Source organism: Oncorhynchus keta, chromosome 1, assembly GCF_023373465.1.
Source record: "Oncorhynchus keta strain PuntledgeMale-10-30-2019 chromosome 1, Oket_V2, whole genome shotgun sequence".
Taxonomy (NCBI): domain Eukaryota; kingdom Metazoa; phylum Chordata; class Actinopteri; order Salmoniformes; family Salmonidae; genus Oncorhynchus; species Oncorhynchus keta.
Genome location: NC_068421.1, coordinates 51,623,074 through 51,638,117, shown reverse-complemented (window position 1 = coordinate 51,638,117; position 15,044 = coordinate 51,623,074). Strand labels below are relative to the sequence as shown.

At 44.7% G+C, this 15,044-nt stretch overlaps 1 protein-coding gene across 4 annotated transcripts in view; it reads left to right on the top strand.

The window, feature by feature from the left end:
* ssbp3b (single stranded DNA binding protein 3b) overlaps positions 1–14,172 on the top strand; it is a 29,867-nt gene extending 15,695 nt beyond the window's left edge. The window contains exons 6-17 of one of the 4 annotated variants that reach the window (XM_035775396.2): positions 8,920–8,994; positions 9,565–9,627; positions 9,778–9,915; positions 10,167–10,231; positions 10,313–10,361; positions 10,748–10,783; positions 11,007–11,061; positions 11,251–11,315; positions 11,658–11,736; positions 12,116–12,144; positions 12,401–12,502; positions 12,889–14,172. In XM_035775396.2, coding sequence (XP_035631289.1) covers positions 8,920–8,994; positions 9,565–9,627; positions 9,778–9,915; positions 10,167–10,231; positions 10,313–10,361; positions 10,748–10,783; positions 11,007–11,061; positions 11,251–11,315; positions 11,658–11,736; positions 12,116–12,144; positions 12,401–12,502; positions 12,889–12,918 — 786 coding nt within the window. In that variant the 3' untranslated portion in view covers positions 12,919–14,172. Of the gene's footprint in view, positions 1–8,919; positions 8,995–9,564; positions 9,628–9,777; positions 9,916–10,166; positions 10,232–10,312; positions 10,362–10,747; positions 10,784–11,006; positions 11,062–11,250; positions 11,316–11,657; positions 11,737–12,115; positions 12,145–12,400; positions 12,503–12,885 lie in introns of all 4 variants that reach the window. The other 3 variants (XM_035775389.2, XM_035775414.2, XM_035775404.2) reach the window with 3 other exon arrangements.
* Positions 14,173–15,044: the final 872 nt, after the last annotated feature.

The following is a 15,044-nucleotide window of genomic DNA, read 5'->3' as shown; positions in this document are numbered from 1 at the left end:
AGTAAGATGTGCTCAATTGGATTCAGGTCTGGGGAACGGGCGGGCCAGTCCATAGCATCAATGCCTTCCTCTTGCAGGAACTGCTGACACACTCCAGCCACATGAGGTCTAGCATTGTCTTGCATTAGGAGGAACCCAGGGCCAACCGCACCAGCATATGGTCTCACAAGGGGTCTGAGGATCTCATCTCGGTACCTAATGGCCACCCCACACCATGACTGACCCACCGCCAAACCGGTCATGCTGGAGGATGTTGCAGGCAGCAGAATGTTCTCCACGTTGTCTCCAGACTGTCACGTGCTCAGTGTGAACCTGCTTTAATCTGTGAAGAGCACAGGGCGCCAGTGGTGAATTTGCTAATCTTGGTGTTCTCTGGCAAATGCCAAACGTCCTGCACGCTGTAAGCACAACCCTCACCTGTGGACGTCGGGCTCTCATACCACCCTCATGGAGTCTGTTTCTGACCGTTTGAGCAGACACATGCACATTTGTGGCCTGCTGGAGGTCATTTTGCAGTGCTCCTCCTTGCACAAAGGCGGAGGTAGCGGTCCTGCTGCTGGGTTGTTGCCCTCCTACGGCCTCCTCCACGTCTCCTGATGTACTGGCCTGTCCTCTGGTAGCGCCTCCATGCTCTGGACACTACGCTGACAGACACAGCAAACCTTCTTGCCACAGCTTGCATTGATGTGCCATCCTGGATGAGCTGCACTGCCTGAGCCACTTGTGTGGGTTGTAGACTCCGTCTCATGCTACCACTAGAGTGAAAGCACTGCCAGCATTCAAGTGACCAAAACATCAGCCAGGAAGCATAGGAACTGAGAGGTGGTCTGTGGTCACCACCTGCAGAACCACTCCTTAATTGGGGGTGTCTTGCTAATTGCCTATAATTTCCACCTGTTGTCTATTCCATTTGCACAACAGCATGTGACATTTATGGTCAATCAGTCTTGCTTCGTAAGTGGACAGTTTAATTTCACAGAAGTGTGATTGACTTGAAGTTACATTGTGTTTAATTAAGTGTTCCCTTTATTTTTTTGATATATATATATATATATATATATAAATACTCTCCCAACCCTTTCCTTTGAGGACCAACATATCTTTATCATGTTAGCTTGTGGTCCACACATTCCCCCCCATGTCTCACAGGTTGTAGACCACTGCTCTATGGGCTGAATCTTAACTTGGTATCCGCCAGCATGAAAAACTGACTTCAACTCCTTTGTCGTCAATATAGGGTTGATTTACTGTATGTGTGATTCTCAAGTGAAGAATTTAGCCTGTATGTGCATGAATGCATGGATCACTATTGCGCAACTGCTCCTCACACTGGCATCTGCTCTGTTTCTCACCTGTTCTACCGCCCTGCTGATGTGCATTCCACATTCGTACCTGTGAACTTGGCTGGTCTTATCAGGATGTGTTAAAGCTCTGCGTGTGTCAATGACGCAGTACTTCTACTCTGCTGTGGTCCGAAGGCTGCGTCTCGTCTCTGCGCCTGTCTTCATCCCAAGTGGCACCCTACAAAGTGCTCTACTTTTGACCAAGCCCTATGGGCCCTGGTGAAAAGTAGTGCACTTACTTTATAGGGTGCCATTTGGGACGTGTCCCGTGTGTAGTGCTGTTGTCTGACTGCCCACTCCAGTGTACTGTAGTGAAACGTGGAGGCGTGGTTGGGCCTGGCCCTTAATCGAGAAATTTTAAAGGTGCTGCACCACTTTCCGTTGATCAATATCTCATGAGAATGAACTCTTGGCAGCCGTGGAGGATTTGACTTCAACATTTCATGCAGTATTATTCTGTAGCGCTGTAGTATAAGTCTAAGCATCCACTTCTGTTTCTTTAAAGGCCCAGTGTAGTAAAATGTGATTTTCCTTTGTCTTCTATATATTATTTCCACAGTGAGGTTGAAGTAATATTGTGAACATTATGATAATGAGAAAGGGCTGCATTGGGCCTTTCAGTATATACTGGCAGGTATGTTCTGTATAGGAATTTAGTCAGATGTTTATTGAGAACCAATTCTATGTAGCATGGTGTGGTTGAGAGCCAAAGCACACACGCATTTCTAAAGCATTGCCGCCACTCCTAGAATATATACTGTGCATTCGGAATGTATTCAGACCCCCTCCCTTCTCCTACATTTACGTTACAGCCTTATTCTGAAGACATTTATTTAATTCATTTTAATCTACACACAGTACTCCGTAATGACAAAACAAAAAGGTTTGTATATTTTTTTTAAATGAACGTAAACCGGTGCCTTATTTACATAAGTATTCTCAGACCCTTTGATATGAGACTCGAAATTGAGCTCCAGTCCATCCTGTTTCCATTGATCATCTTTGTTTCTACAAGTTGATTGGAGTCTACCTGTGGTACATTAAATTGATTGGTCCCACAGTTGACAATGGATGTCAGAACAAAACCAAGCCATGAGGTCAAAGGAATTGTCTGTAGAGCTCAGAGACTGTCGAGGCACAGATCTGGGGAAGGGTACCAACACATTTCTACAGCATTGAAGGTCCCCAACAGTGGCCTCCATTCTTAAATGGAAGGAGTTTGGTACCACCAAGACGAGAGCTGGTCAAATGCGCAATCAGGGAGAAGGGCCTTGGTCAAGGAGGTGACCAAGAACCTGAAGGGCACTAACAAATTGCCAAAGCTCCTCTGTGGAGATGGGAGAACCTTCCAGAAGGCCAACCATCTATGCAGTGCTCCACCAATCAGGCCTCTATGGTAGATTGGCCAGACAGAAGCCACTTCAATAAAAGGCACATGACAGCCCGCTTTGAGTTTGCCAAAAGGCACCTAAAGGAGTTTGACCATGAGAAACAAGATGTAACGCTTGGCATTCAGGCCAAAGAGTTCAATCTCGAAGACACCTGGCACCATCCTTATAGTGAAGCGTGGTGTTAGCATCATGCTGTGGGGATGTTTTTCAGGGACTGTGAGACTAGTCAGGATCAAGGTGAAGATGAATGGCTTAAAGTACAGAGGCATCCTTGATGAAAACCTGCTCAGGACCTCAGACTGGGTCCAAGGTTCCTTCCAACTGGACAACAACCCTAAGCACACAGCCAAGGCAATGCAGAAGTGGTTTCAGGACTCAAGTCTCAATGTCCTTGACTAGCCCAGCTGTAGCCCGGATCTGAACCAGAGAGAACTGAATAGCCGTGTAGCAATGCTCCCCATCCAACCTGACAGATTGAGGATCTACAGAGAACAATGGGAGAAACTCCAAATACAGGTGTGCCAAGGTTGTGGCATCATACCCAAGAAGACAAGGCTGTTATCACTGCCAAAGGAGCTTCAACAAAGTACTGAGTAAAGGGTCTGAATACTTATGTACAGTTAGTTTACATACTTCGGTTGGAGTCATTAACTCGTTTTTCAAACACTCTCGAAATGTGTTAACAAACTATAGTTTTGGTAAGTCTGGTAGGACATGAAGTACGTGCATGACAAGTAATTTTTTCCAACAGTTGTTTACAGACTATTTAAATATCACAATTCCAGTGGGTCAGAAGTTTACATATACTGTTGACTGTGCCTTTTTAAACAGCTTGGGAAATTCCAGAAAATGTCATGGTTTAGAAGCTTCTGATATGCTAATTGACATTGAATCAATTGGAGGTGTACCTGTGGATGTATTTCAATGCCTACCTTCCAGCTCAGTGCCTCTTTGCTTGACATAATGGGAAAATCAAATAAATCAGCCAAGACTTCAATATTGTAGACAAAGTCTGGTTCATACTTGGGAGCAACTTCCAAATGCTTGAAGGTACCATGTTCATCTGTACAAACAATAGTAGACAAGTATAAACACCATGGGACCACGCAGCCGCACCAAAGTACATTCAAATCAATCCCAGAACAGCAGCAAAGGACCTTGTGAAGATGCTGGAGGACACAAGTACAAAAGTATCTATATCCACAACCTTTTTTTTTAAAGGCCGTTCAGCAAGGAAGAAGCCACTGCTCCAAAACTGCCATAAAGCCAGACTATGGTTTAACTGCAAATGGTGACAAAGAACATCTCCATGTGATTATTGCACTTCACAAAATAGATTAAAGGAACATTTTTGGATATATGGAAGAAACATCAAGACATCAGTCAGGAAGTTAAAGCTCTGTTGCAAATGGGTCTTTCAAATGGACAATGACCCCAAGCATACTTCCAAAGTTGTGGCAAGATGGCTTAAGGATGACAAGTCAAGGTTTTGGAGTGGCAATCACAAAGTCCTGACCTCAATCCCATAGAAACTCTTGTGGGCAGAACTGAAAAAGTGTGTGCGAGCAAGGAGGCCTACAAACCTGACTCAGTTACACCAGCTCTGTCAGGAGGAATGGGCCAAAATCCACCCAACTTAACATGGGAAGCTTGTGGAAGGCTACCTGATACATTTGACCCAAGTTAAACCATTTAAAGGCATTGCTACCAAATACTAATTGAGTGCATGTAAACATCTAACCCACTGGGAATGTGATGAAATAAAAGCTGAAATAAATCCCTCTACTATCCCTCTACCCATACGTAGAATGTATGCACACATGACTGTAAGTCGCTTTGGATAAAAGCGTCTGCTAAATGGCATATATTATTTATATATTATTATTATTATTATATTATATTATTATATTATATTATATATATTATATTTTGACATTTCACATTAAAATAAAGTGCTGATCCTAACTGACCGAAGACAAGGAAGTTTTACTTGGATTAAATATCAGGAATTGTGAAAAGCTCTGTTTAAATGTATTTGGCTGGTGTATAAACTTGACCTCAACTGTAAAATGTAATTTCTCTCTCTCTGTGTGTGTGTGTGTGTGTGTGTGTATTAAATTAAATGTGGCAATTAAAAAGGTTTTTGCTTTGTCATAGTGTGGAGGGGGTGAAATGACTTAATACATTTTTAGAACAAGGCAGAGGCCCAACAGTCAATAATCAGATACTCAAAAGGTTGGCTGAGTACAGGTATAGGAAACAGTGGTAACAGCTTAATTTGACTAGGTTTACCAGTTAATTGACAGTTGTGACAAGTTTTGATGAACTCAGAAACATCCTTCTTTAACCTAGGCCAAAAGAAATGTCTTAATATGCAATTGTAGGTTTTCCTCACCCATATGTCCAGCAATGTCGTTGTGGGAAGTTTCAACACCAACTAACGAAGCTTAACTGGTACAACAACCTGACTAATCGCCTCCCCCAGAAAAACTACCATGACACACCCACTTTCTCATCAGGTCATCCTCTTGGAGAAAATAGCCAAATAGCTGTGGGCGACATCTCCCAACTGTTCCACAGGCACAATTTGGTCACAACTCTTTCAAATGTGGGGTCAGCCTGTTGCTCCTTGATTAGATCAGAGAGGGGTACAGATCACGTGATAACAGGGAAAGCAGTGACGGATTTCTTTGTGCCATTCTCGTTAGCCGGTACAGTGACCAGTCGCCACGGCTCATAGAACGCATCACTGCACACACGGAACACCTCTGGGGAAACTCTGAGCACTCATCAGGAATCCCTACAAATGACTGCTTAGCAGAAGCCACTAGATATGGAAACAAGACAGGCCATACACGCTCACCAGCCAAGTTATTCCCAAGGATAACGTTGATACCCTCAATAGGCCACAAAGAATGCACCCCCACAACAACCTCACCTTTCACCAGTCCCCTGGGCATGAGACAATGTGTCAGGAGGGAACTGATGTGGGACAGGCGCTGCTAATGCCGTAGGCTTAGCCCCGAGAACCAGACATTAGTTTTTCCAATGACCTGAATCTTGACAGTAGTGACTCTTGACCAAAGTCAGCTTTACCACAGGAGTCAGGCTCAACCCTAGTTGAATGAAACTGCCCATGAAGCAGAGTATCTCGTTGAGCAAGGCCCAAAACTCCCCGAAAGCCCCCACTCACTCAATACGGGGCTCTGCAAAGACACTTGGGAGTCAAAACATACTAGTCCGCCAAAACCGCAGCTTCAGCGACAGTCTTTACATTTCGTTAATGTACATGGCTATACGATCAGGGATTGTGTCCTTAAATTGCTCTAGCATAATAGAATAACACAGCCCTTGGAAAGTCAGAACTGCAGAGGCGGAACATCGGCGATTAAACTGAAGACAGTAGTCGCGCAAACTCAACAGGAGTCTGTGTATCCCTTTTTAAAGTTCTAATTCGTTGGCGGTAAACCTCAGGAACCAATTCGTAAATCTGTAACACAGCCATTTTAACTAACATAACTGAGCTGAATATGCGTCCTGCACTTTACCAGTCAACACACACTGCAACAAAGTGCGGTCAGAATCAGGGCAACTCCTAGCGTCAGCAACACGCTCCAACAAAGAATGTCTCAGGGTCCTTCTCATTAAATTTAGGCAACAACTAAGTTCCTAGGTAAATCTGGGTCACCTTCCCAGAGCAAACTCTCCCTTGAGAGCTTTATATTCCCTAACCAGCTCCAGTCGCAGCTTGATTTTAGCATGCTCCAAATCCTGTTTAAATGCCCATTATTTTTCATACTTTACACGATCATGCTCTAGCTGTAACAGAAGCAGTTATTTCTGCTGTTCAAAAAGAACACTAGGACTAACAGATGGCGTGGCTATTGTAATGTTACCGGGAGATGGCGAGTCCTCAGCAGAGACTGCCCCAGTGGTAACTTCAAGAATAACACTCCATCAGATCTTCAATATTAACCTAATAGAATGACACTTCTCACTAATTTCAACCTTGTCGTGTTCAGCAATCTTCAACAGCTGTTCTTTAGTACATAATTCTGACAGTTCCTCTGACGGAAAACAAATTAACTTGTCTACGTAAGAAACCATAGTCACAAGAAAATCTCGCTTTTCCCCTCTGCTGAGCACACCGGACCACAACCAGAGAAGTAACAATCACACTGGACACCACAGAATTGAAATGATATGGAGTTTCCCCAAAATCTACGATATCTCAAACATAGTCTTCGTGCAGATTTGCGGTGGGTTATCACGCACTGTAGTCCGCTGGCAAGGAAATAAACCACCCTCAGTACGCTGGCAGATTCCCAAGCCACGGATGTGCCCCCCGAGACAACTGCGCCGTCCAGACGCAACACAAAAATAAACAAAATAACCATGCCCAACGTATTCCAAAGTGAAACACATCGCTAAGCCTAACAGGGGGAAAAGGCTATAGCTCCGGGTAGCAAGTTTCACTACCCTACCCAAATCTCCCACTGAGGTACACAGCCGATTATACTCACCTCAGACCGATATCCCAACAGCGAGTAGAGCAAGAGTCTCCAGCCTCGGCAGGGTCCTGGAAACTAACCAATATACTTTCTCCAACGCAGCACACAACCAACTATCCACCTCTGTGGCAAGTTTACCAAACAAAAGCAAACACTACAACTGAAAAGCTGTAACAAAAGTTAAAGCACCTAGAGTTCAACATTAACTCCACGTTTTCTCCCAAACACTAACTACAAGATCCCGGATGAGCCCCCACTTGTCACAAATTGGCTTGAAGTTCGTAAACAAAATATTTATCAACTGAAGTAAACTAAATACAATTAACAATGGTGTGTGTGTGTAAGTAAGTGGTTGCATGCATAAATGTGATAATGAGAAATGCTGAAAGGTGCCAACGCAAACAAACAAAATGACCACAACCAAAATCTATAAGTGTCTCTTTATGGAGAGTCTCCACAATGAATGAATGGGGAAGAGGTCTGTTTATCCCAGGACCCTCCCAGGCCCAGGTGTGTTCCATGTCGCTGACGACCCTCCCGGCTCCGCCCACCAACGTCCTATTAAGGAAAACAAAAGCAAAGAGAGAGAATTCGGAAGACAGTGGGAGGGTCATCACAAACTTATGTGACTTGTTAAGCACATTTTTTTTTACTCCTGAACTTATTTAGGCTTGCCATAACAAAGGGGTTGAATAATTATTGACTGAAGACATTTCAGGTTTTTCATTATTAATTGGTAAAAATTTGGACACAATTCCACTTTGACATTGTGTTGTGTGTACCCCAGTGACCAAAAAAATCTCAATTGTATCCATTTTCAATTCAGTCTAACACAACACAATGTGGAAAAAGACAAGAGGTGTGAATAGTTTCAAATGAATACTTTTGCTAGCATGCTAGCTGTTCCTGTATACTTCCAGTCATTGTGCTAATGCTAATTAGCTATTGCGCTAGCGCCAATTAGAAACATCCTTCAAACGGTATGCAGAGACATAAAAATGGTATCCATGAGTTCATCTGACTCTGGGCAAGTAGAAATGGTGCTTATGTTTGTAGCAAACCGAGCGAGCAGTGGCACGAATGAGAGCCACGAGCGCACAGCCACCGCTTGCTCCTCAGCTCCCTGCAGCGCAGTGGCGCGCATCGGTTCTATTCAGATGGTGTCAACAGGTCCATGCATTTAGGAATAGAATGTCTTTTTAAAGTCACCAGGAGTGACCTCAGTCGTTCTGTAAACCCCCGCTGCTGAAAAACACCCTAGAGGAAACGCTGCAGGCACACACACACGGACAGCTCTCTCTTTGTCAGTCATTCGAATATGCAAGTGGTGTTAATTAGACAACCCTGTCATTAGCTCCATAGTGACAGTGTTTGGGGCAGCTGCTGTAAAGCAGGGCTTAATTGATTCGGTGGTAATTGGCAGTGATCACAAGCTGACTGCTGTTCTGGCTAGCACACATCCTCTCTACCTCTCTCACTTGCACCGTCTCTTTTTTCACACTCTCTTACTGTGCCTGGAAGGAGAGAATGATCAACGGATACACCCAACCCTCTTTCCTAAGCACAGCTTTTAGCATTTGCCCACCACCCTGTTGCACTCTCCTCCGCTCAGTAACCCTCCTTTCTCTGCTTCTTTCTCCCTCCCTCTGTCACTTTTTCTCTGTGACGCCACAGGGTCCACCTGGTCCCCAAGGCTCTCCTCACCCCCAGCCTCCTCCCCCTAACACTATGATGGGACCCCACAGCCAGGTACCGCTGCTCTCTCCGGATGTCCCAAATGATTATAGTACACTACATTTGACCAGGGCCCAGGTCAAACGTAGTGCACTATCTAGGAAATGGGGTGTAATTTGGGACACCGGCTCTCTGTTGGCACTCCTGTTTCTTTATATGCTTTCATATTGGGAAGAGTACGGTCATTTCACCCCACCCATGCCCACTTGATGTATGTCTGTACCCTCTATGTCCTTTGGCTTGATGCTTTTGGCGGCAGTGCATAATCACACTTGTTTTAAAATATGTTATCGGGAACTATACCGTTAAGCCTAATTTATAACCTATGCAATTAGCTACGTAAAAAGGCCCGTTCTGCGTTACTCTCATAGCCTATTTGTAACACGATACAGCTACGCAGGATCGCCATTTTGTGTAGCTAGTTCTTGTGTTGCGTATTTGCATAGGGTAAAAACGAGGCTATTATGTTCTATTAAAAGTGAAACATATTCCTCTGTCTGGAAAATCAGTGAGGGGGAGAAATGCATGGCTGTTCAGTGTAATTGTTGTTGTGAAGGAAATGCTGATAAATGTATTGCGGTTTAGTCTTTCATGAACCTACGTGTCGCTGGAGGCCCGCGAGGTCCCCCTATCAGGATGGGCAACCAGGTAAACAAACTACTGTACCCATAATTCTCCACCACCACTACATTACTACCATCAGTTTAACAAAAGAGCCTTACTTCTGTAAGGTTTGATAGCATGTCTTGTCGTTGTTTTATTTGACGAGTGTTCACCCATCCCTCTTCTTCCTTGTAGCCTCCTGGCGGTGGCCCTGGCCCCCATCCCATGCTCCAAAACATGGACCACACACGACCACAAGGCCATCCTAACTTGGGACCGATGCAGAGAATGAGTGGCCCTCGAGGCATGGGCCCTATGGGGCCAGGACCCCAGGTAGACCACACTACTGATATGCCCCAATTCTATTATTTTTGTCAGGCTTGCCCTGTTACACACCCATCTACGAGCAGCTAGTATTTCTCAACAGTTTGCTTGTAGTTTTTCAGACTAGCCCATTCGTTTTTCAAACTGCCTGTGCAACATCACCCTTCCAGTCGGTCTCCTTGGATTCCAAGTTGTTGATTACAGACACCCTCCCCATGAACCATGTCTTTTGGTAGTCTAACTCTTGGTTGTCATTGCAGAACTTTGGTGGTGGGATGCGGCCTCCACACAACTCTATGGGCCCCGGGATGCCAGGAGTGAACATGTGAGCCTCCTCTCCATCTTAATACATTATACATCACCAGTGTGTGTTGATATCTAACTGGTTTCTCTCGCTGTATTGCAGGGGCCCAGGTGCTGGACGGCCGTGGCCCAATCCAAACAATGGCAACTCTGTGAGTCCAATTTCCACTTTAGACACACACACACACACCATGATGTTATCGGCTCAGATTGCACCGGTCTGTGTCCGTCCTCTCTCAGTAAGAGCTCTGGAGGCCCAATGCATTACCAAGTTCTGGATGTAATTGTAGTATTATGTATCCCAGGCTACGTCCTAAATTACACCATATTCCCTTTCTGGCGTACTACTTTCGCCCAGGGGCCCTTTTGACTCTGTTCAAAAGTAGTGCACTACGTGGAGAATAAGGACACTTGGGACACACCCCGTCGATACTGACGATGATAGGATGATGCTAAAACGATGAATGGTGATGTTTTGAGAGGCGAGTACATAAATCCCTGTTCCTGGGCAGTAATGTTTCTGTTGTGATTGATTCAGATGCCTTACTCATCACCTTCTCCTGGAGCGTACGGGGTAAGCACACTCTCCGATGAGCTCTCACACACAAACACACACACTGGCCATTACGGCAGTGTTTATATTTCACCCATTTGAAGCCACTATTGTAGTATTGTCTTTCAACACTCTTAATTGATTGTATTGGTGCAGGTAGAATCTGACCTGATATAGCTGCATTGCCGGTGTTGTGGTTTCCTGTTGAATTGTAATAGTTTTGTGTTCTCCTGCCACTCTAAAGGGAGGTTCTGGTGGAGGGGGACCCCCTGGAACCCCTGTTATGCCCAGCCCTGCTGGTAGGTACACCAAATCTTCACAGAGGAACAGGAATGCATGTCAAAATGTCTTGGCAAATAACCTTAGTATTCAATGACTGTTTGCCATCTTTGGCTGTTCTCATTTACTTCACTTACTTCACTACACTCGTCTATTGATCATCATCATCATCATAATCTGGAGTGATTTGTGTATGAACCACTTTTCAGACTCTAACAACTCTGGGGACAATCTCTACACTATGATCAACACTGGACCTGGCAACCGATCAAATGTGAGTCTCCTTCTCGCCCCAGCCCTCTCCTCACATCTGTTGCAGTCACGTTGTTTCCTGTTGCTTCATCGCCAGATGTTTCTTCCAGTCATATCTTTCCGAGTTTTCTCGTCCTCCATAATGAAACTGTGCTGCATCCCAAATGGCACCCTATTCTCTACATGGTGACCTACTTTTGACCAGAGCCTGGGGAGGGGGGCTGGTAAGAAGTAGTGCATTATGTAGGGAATAGGGTGCCATTTGGGATGCACACTGTTTCTCCCTGTCCCAGTCTCGTGTGATAGTGGTGCTTGTCCTGTTGACATGTGTACTAAGGCAGTGCTTGTGTCTCCTATGCTGCAGTTCCCTATGGGCCCCGGCTCTGACGGGCCCCTAGGCGCCATGGCGGGCATGGAGCCACACCACATGAATGGATCACTAGGTAACACTCTACTCCGCCACTGTTACAACACAACAACCCCGGAGCTGCAAGTCTCAATTTGGGATTTGGTTTAGGGAATAACAGTATTGACTAGTGTATGACTGGCTGGGAATACTTGCAGACTCAGTCAATCTGAACGTATGGTACGGTACCAAATGGCACCCTATTCCTTATGTAGTGCACTGCTGACCATGGCCCAAAGGGTTCTGATGAAAAGGGGTGCACTACATAGTGAATAGGGTGTCATATGGTGTAATAGTGAAGCAAGGAGACGTATACTCAGCAGAGGTGCCAGACTTTCGTATAATCCGGGGCACCTTTTGCATTATCACTTCAAGGTTTTAATTTTGGACTGTGAATTGTTCTCTCTCTTTCTTAGGCTCTGGTGACATGGACGGACTCAACAAGGTGAATATTATAACATGGCCATATATCTAGATTCCTATCAAAACATGACAAATCATTTTGACTTCCTTCATAAAACGTAAGCAATACATTTGTTTGCATCTACTACTTATTGTTTAGCCTGGTCCCAGATCTGTTTATGCTCTTTGCCAACTTCATTGCTTTCAATGTCAAGAGTGGACATGATGGCACGACAGACGGGCACTGAGGCGACTGCTAGTGGCCCAATTTACTTACTCTCTTTCCTGCCCTATCGTAGAACTCCCCAAACAATCTAAGTGGCATTAGCAACCCTCCTGGAACCCCGAGGGATGGCGACGAGTTGGGAGGAAACTTCCTGCACTCCTTTCAGAGTGAGAATGTAAGCTCCCTACCCTACCATGCAGCTCTATGGACTATTTTCATTAGGGCATGCAATAGAAAATGTTTTTAAAATGAGATGTCCACCACTTTTTCCTGTCCAGTTTTGTTCCGTTTGATGCCTAATGAACACGACCAAGCTGAGGCCACTGTTGCCAGTAACAAAGCCTATGTGTACTGTAGGGCTTAGAGGGCAGTATTGACTCCAGTGGTGGTACCTTGACAGTCAGGCAAAGCCACAGTGACCCCATCATTGACTCTAGAGTGGCGGTGTAGTGTGGGGGCACTGGGCGGTTGCCAAGTAACAGTTTTGGCTTTGTTTGTGTCAGGCCATTCTAATAGGCTTTCCTGATTTCTAACCCTTTTCCCGTCTGTACCCCTCAGCAGTACTCCCCTACCATGACGATGAGTGTGTGACATCCCCCTCCATCTGCCATCACTGAGGATCTGAGCTCATAACAGGACATGGCCAAAACACGTCAGCACAGAACCAGGGACAGAGTGCCATTTTGGTTCCACACAATTCCAGAATGCTGATATACACATTTTCAAAATGGCTGGTGACTTCTGCTCGTCCACGTTCCAAATGAAGGACAGTTGTTCTATAATCACCACCCCAAGTGTGACGAAACCAGCGACGGAAACTACTGCATACATGACACGTGCTTTAATTATTGCTTTGTAGTGCAAGTAGTGCAGAACCCGTTTCGGCTTTTGCCACCTAAAACACTGAAGTGTGCATTGTGAACTAGGAGAAATGTATCTTTTTGTTTTCATTTTTCAGATCCCGCGCTCAGCCACATGTAGTATGTCACAAGACTAGTCTGAAAACATGGCGTCTGAATCTGCCTGTAACTCTGTGACCACTCCTTTGAATGACTTTGTCCCGATGTACTAGCCCCCAACTATTTAGCCACATTTTCAAAGGGAAGTGGTGCGATCGTATTGGGCCTTAGTGAGAATAGGGCCTGTAACAGTTTCGAAGTGCTCAGCGAGGGTTTTTAAAATGTCGGATCGGATGCGATGCGTCGATAGGGAATGTGTTTTGTGGGTTCTGTTTTTGTCGAGGAGAGCGATCTTATTCTGCACTGGTTTTATGTTGCTTTTTATTTAAACAGTCGGACTGCTGTTCTTGTTCTGTCAAGGGGAAAGCTAACTTGGGCTAAACCATGGGTGTGGATGCAATGGGGGGGTGCATGACTAAGATCTTTGTACAACATACTACCTAGTGCTGCTCCAGTCCACATGTGGTGTGTTTAACCTCTTCCCTGCCTGTGCTTAACACTCTGTGCCCTTTTTTCTCGCCATCGTTGTAGCAGTCTGTTTTCCTACTGTTCCATCACGATGATGATGAAAGTTAAAACCCATTGTTACCTGAGATACAGATTGGTCGTTTTTTTCTTTCTTTTTTTTCTCTCAATGTATTTGTTTGGTTATTTTTTTAAATATTTTGATACAAATTTGACTTACGTGTATTGGCCCAGTTATTTCAAGATTAGTTAAAGCTTTGTAAACCAATTCTAGTATCATAAACTTAGCGGCAGTCTTGTAAATGTGAACGTTTATTTCATTTCCTGTGAATATTAAGCATTATACACCTGTTGCTGGTATATATATTATTTTTCAAATTGGGGGAAAGAGTGCTGTTAATATAATTTTACAATAACTTAACTTCTTGTCCATTTCCTTTTTTCCTGTTTGCCACTTTTCAAAGCAAGTAGGGTGATTTGGATACTATTTAGTTACCTTGACACTCTCACTCTCACTCTCATCTCACTCTCACTCTCTAAATCCTATTTTTCCTTACACTAACCTTAACCCCTAACCTAAAATAACCGTTTTATTGTCTGTGTGGAGATTTCTGGTACCCACGAGGATAGTAATTACAAGCAGCCACACACACACGACACACGTTCACAAAACACCCTGACTCACTCCAAATGTCTGACAATAGATATCAGGGAAGTGTCCAAGGGAAGACCTAGTAACAAATATTTAAACCTCTCAACTTGTATACATAAATACATTCGTTTTATTCAAGTACACTCCAAATATGATTATTGCTGTTTTACAAAGAACAGCGGATGAGTCGTTCATACAAATTCGACAGACAGGAAGTGGCTGTAGTGCTGGTGACCTCTAGTTCAAGGAATGCATCCCAAATGGCACCCTTTAACCTATTTAATGCACTACTTTCAACTTGGGACCATAGTGCACTACTTTTGACCAGAGCTCTATATAGGGTGCCATTTGGGATGCATACCCTGTGTTATTTTCTTCGGACCACTTTCATATATCGGATTAGGGCCTTTGTCAACTTCTACCTTACTCGAAGTACAGAACATCTCTTGGCTCTGGTAGGTGTGGGCAACACAGGTGTCTGTATGGGGATCCCAGAGACTATGACCAGCCAGTATGAGCCCTCCATATCCTTGCTGCCCCTCTGGACCCAGCTGGCCTAGCGCCACAGTACACACCAGCCGGTAGCGGTCAGGACACACAGTCCTCACCAGAGCCTTCACCTCCTCACTCAGCGCCTTGAC